Here is a 4,170-nt window from a genome sequence, read left to right as displayed (position 1 = left end):
GTGGTTTAAAAGTTAATTTTATGTGGTCGCCTTTCATACATATCCAAAGTCTTATATTTTCATATTTAACACCCAAACTTTGATAAAATAAATATATAATTATTAATTATATATTAATTAATGAATATATATCTTAACAAAATAAATGTATAATTACTAATTAATCTAAAAAAATTATTTATATAATAATATATATCAACAAATCTATAATTAAATAATAATGACTAATTATATTTTATTTAAACAATATATCATACATGATTCAAATTATTTTTGAGCTTAATCTCGAATATTGAATAAGTTATTTGTAGAGCAACAAACGAGTTCGTTCGTGTATATATATGAACAAATTCGCTTATGTTCATGTTTAAGTTATTTTAAACATTGAATTTTTAAAATTTGTTCAAGCTTATTTATTTTTTAATTCGAACAAACAAGATCGAGTCTTAATGGAGCCGAGTTATAGTTGTTCACCGAGTGCATTGGTTCATTTACAGCCCTCGATCTGCATGTAAACCTTACCTTTTCCGATTTAGGGAGAATAAAACCTGAGAGAAACAGACGCATAAAAATCAAATCAGTATTCGGAACCGTCCCTAATTTATACAAAATTTGGAAATAAAACAGCTGAGGTAGCACCCCACGGTGAATAAGACGACGAAGAATGCCACCTCGAATCGCACTAACTACTGCATGGATTCCCACAGACCAGATGGGCGGTCCCATGCCCTCCCGAAATCAGCCGGCCTATGAGCCAATCAACCCCGCTAGCTGCCACCTTCGACTCCTACTTTCATCCAATAAAGAACAAGCTCAGGTGACGACAGGTCAACAAAATTAGCTACCCTTCTTCAAAAATCTCTATTCTATTTCTTTCTAATAATACAGAAAAAGAAAGAAAAAAAAAGTGGGGACAAATAGACAAATCCCTTCCCTTCACATTTCTACTTGGCATCCATTCTCTCATAATGTAACACACAGATCCTAATGCTTAAAACACTAGAGAGTCGCACTGCTCAATCTTGATAATAATCGGCTTGCAATCCTGCTCCTTCACGTTTTGCCCGCCCGTGAGAGACTGCGCGCGCTCGGCTTGTCGTGTCCAATCCGTGCGCGCGATGACGCCAAGCATTAGAACAAGGCAGGCCAATTGCGCAGCGAGGAGCCCTAGCCAAAGCCCACTAAAATCCAAGCGAGCCCAGAATGCCAGCCCAACGGCAATAGGCATCCCCACGCCATAAAAAGAACCGAGGTTTATATGCGCGCCAGTGCGCGGGCGCGCGCTGCCTCGCAGCACTCCGCAACCTGTCGTTTGCGGGCAGTTTCCCAGCTCGCATAAGCCTAGAATTGGCAGTACTGTCGCTGTGAGGCTGACGATCTCGGCGTCGGCTGTGAAAATCTTGGCCCAGATGTTGCGGACGGAGAGGGAGAATGAGAATGCCGTGAGGCCGAGAAGCGCACCGCAGAACAACCCGATACCAGCGGCACGGCGAGCGCGGTCGGGCCGGTTAGCTCCGAGTTCGTTGCTGACGCGGGTTGAGACGCCAACGCTGAGGGAAGAGGGGAAAATGTAGATTAGAGATGTTGTTTGGATTAAGAGGCCCATGGATGCGACGGTTGCTTGGGGGCGTAGGAGGAGACCGCAGAGGAGGACCATGATTTCATACCACCACCATTCCAAGCACACGGAAAAGCAGCTGGGGACTGCGAGGGCTATGAGAGAACGCCAGCCTGAGAGGGAGAAGGTGTCGTCGTCAGCAGAGGGTATAAGGCCTCCAGTGCGGAGGTGGACGCCGGAGAAGTGAAGGTAGGCTATGAGAAGGAGAAGGAGATTGAAGTTGGTTAAAACAGAGGCGAGGGCGACACCGGGGATACCGAGGTGGAAGTGGTTTATCAACAGGTAATTGATGGGGAAATGAAGGGCAACGGTGGCGGCGGCGGTGACGGTGAGGGGGAGAGTGATGGATTGTGTGCGGAAGTAGACGCGGATGGGATGGAGGAAGGATTGCAGGAAGAGGTCTGGTAGGGAGAAGAGGATGAAGGATTGGGCGGCTTCGGCTATTTCAGTGTTTTGGCCGCAGAGGATGAGGATGTGACGCATCGAGAGCCAGAGGAGGCAGATGGGAAGGGAGGCACAAAGGAGGAGGAGGATGGTGCGGCGAAGGGCGAGGCCAAGGAGGTGATGGCGACCTGCGCCATAAGCTTGGCCGCAGATAGGTTCCATGCCTGTGGCGAGGCCGGAGAGAACAGAGTATCCTGTTATGTTAGCGAAGCCGATGGCGAGGGAGCCGCCGGCGAGGGGGAGAGAGCCTAAGCGGCCTAGGAAGAGCATGGAGATTAAGGAGCGGGAGTAGAGGAGGAGGCCGGTGAGAACCATGGGAAGGGTGACTGAAAGAATCGATTTTGCTTCGATCAAAGAAAGGGTAAGCTGTTGGGCTGGTCCAAGGGACTCAAAAACTGGGGATTCATCGTTGCTCGTGGTTTTGTGATCAACTAGGGGCATGTAAAGGGTTGCATGATCAGGAGGGAGACTGCCGAGCTCTCCATGAGTTTCAGAGCTATTAGATTGGCACATGGCTGTTGCTTCTGCTTGTTCTGCTAGAAATGGAAATAGAGGAAGGGGAAGAAGCAGGAGGAGGAGGAGGAGGAGGAGAGAGTTTTGAGTGGAATTTGGTTTTGTTGTGGGCGAATAAATGGGCGGGGGGTGTTGGAGGGATTTATAGGAAAGAGGCAGAGCGAAGACATTCTTCCTGCCGGGTGTTTGGAGGCTACTGTTTTATCCACTGAAGGGAGCGCGAGACTAAATTAGTTTTTTCCTGCGGCTACTTGTTCTTCTCGTTGAAAGGGCTGCTTCCCACTATTCCATCCTCCACCTCCCGTACTTATCCGTCCTCTCTACAGGGGACATACTCATTAGAGAATATTATGGTATCTATAATTAAAATAATTATAAACACAAATTAGAGTATATTACTTATTTTTTAAAAAATTTTTTGTTGATTCAATATGCATAATTACATACAGATCACCTAAAATATTGATATTTACATTTAATCATTCATATAATTTTTAAACAGATGCATTTTAGTATGTCATAATCAAACTATTGAGTGTATGGTAAACATGAAACATATGGGCTGAGGTATTATCATGAATTTCGATATTTGAGTGAAAATTTTAAAAATGAATGAAAGAGAGTGGTTAATTTCTTTAATAATAAGTTCTTAGTATTGATTTGTCTTTATTAAAAATACATATATATCCATATTTAAATTAGAAGAAGACGAAAAACAAAATAAAATAAAATAAAATAAGAGGAGAAAACAATTGTCTTTATACAAAATTTAATAAAAATGAATAGTTTCTGTAAAAAAATTATTTTAAGGAAATTCTTTTATGATTTCTATCCTTTTAGAAAAGAAGACCCGGCTAAAAATTAGAAACTAGAGGTAAATATAGATTTAAGCTTTTAAATTAATAATAATAGACATCTATTTGTTTTAGTTTTTATGTTGGTAATATTCAAAAATTAATTTATTGCACTGAGTTTTTGGTGAGAGAGACAAACAAAGATGGATGAGAGGCAACTAAATACAAATAGCATTGAATAAATTTGCATAAGCATATTGGTTTACTGGGGTTTTTTTTGTATGACTGTTTATCCACTATGTATTGCTTGTTATGTATGTGATCACTTGTTGATTTTATTATTTTGAGAATGCATTGTTCTTAGTGGCGAAACTGTCACCATATGTATTATTTCATTAGAGAGATGTTGCATCAAATTTTATTGGCATTTTTCTTGCAACAAAAGGAGAAGCATACAACTAATATTTAGGTTAGGGTCTATAAGAATAATCACACTATGAATTTGAGCAGACGAGTCATTGAATCTTTTTTGAAAGGAGATGAGAGGAGCATTGATGATTACCTCAGCCTATTTTTTATTGACCATTTTCACAGTCCAGACATAACTCAATTAAAATGATAAAGCTGCTCCAGTACATTTAATAAATAGTGCCATGCATCTGGCATTAAAGGTTATCGTAGTTTCTCACAATACAAGCAAGCCCAATTTCTTTTAAACAAGCACTATCTTGCAGAATAACAATTTTGACACCTTATACTTCTAAGACATGTTATTTGGAGCTCTAGACACAAATTTTATGG

At 41.2% G+C, this 4,170-nt stretch overlaps 1 protein-coding gene across 1 annotated transcript; it reads right to left on the bottom strand.

Moving 5' to 3' along the window:
• Positions 1-850: 850 nt before the first annotated feature.
• On the bottom strand, positions 851-2,676 carry LOC110019180 (protein DETOXIFICATION 49-like). The gene has a single exon (XM_020716763.1). The coding sequence runs from the start codon at positions 2,573-2,575 to the stop codon at positions 992-994; it is 1,584 nt and encodes a 527-aa protein (XP_020572422.1). The 5' UTR covers positions 2,576-2,676; the 3' UTR covers positions 851-991.
• Positions 2,677-4,170: the final 1,494 nt, after the last annotated feature.

Source organism: Phalaenopsis equestris, unplaced genomic scaffold (assembly GCF_001263595.1).
Source record: "Phalaenopsis equestris unplaced genomic scaffold, ASM126359v1 Scaffold000053, whole genome shotgun sequence".
Lineage (NCBI taxonomy): Eukaryota > Viridiplantae > Streptophyta > Magnoliopsida > Asparagales > Orchidaceae > Phalaenopsis > Phalaenopsis equestris.
The sequence above is the reverse complement of the archived record's forward strand: the minus strand, read 5'-3'. Positions and strand labels throughout refer to the sequence as shown.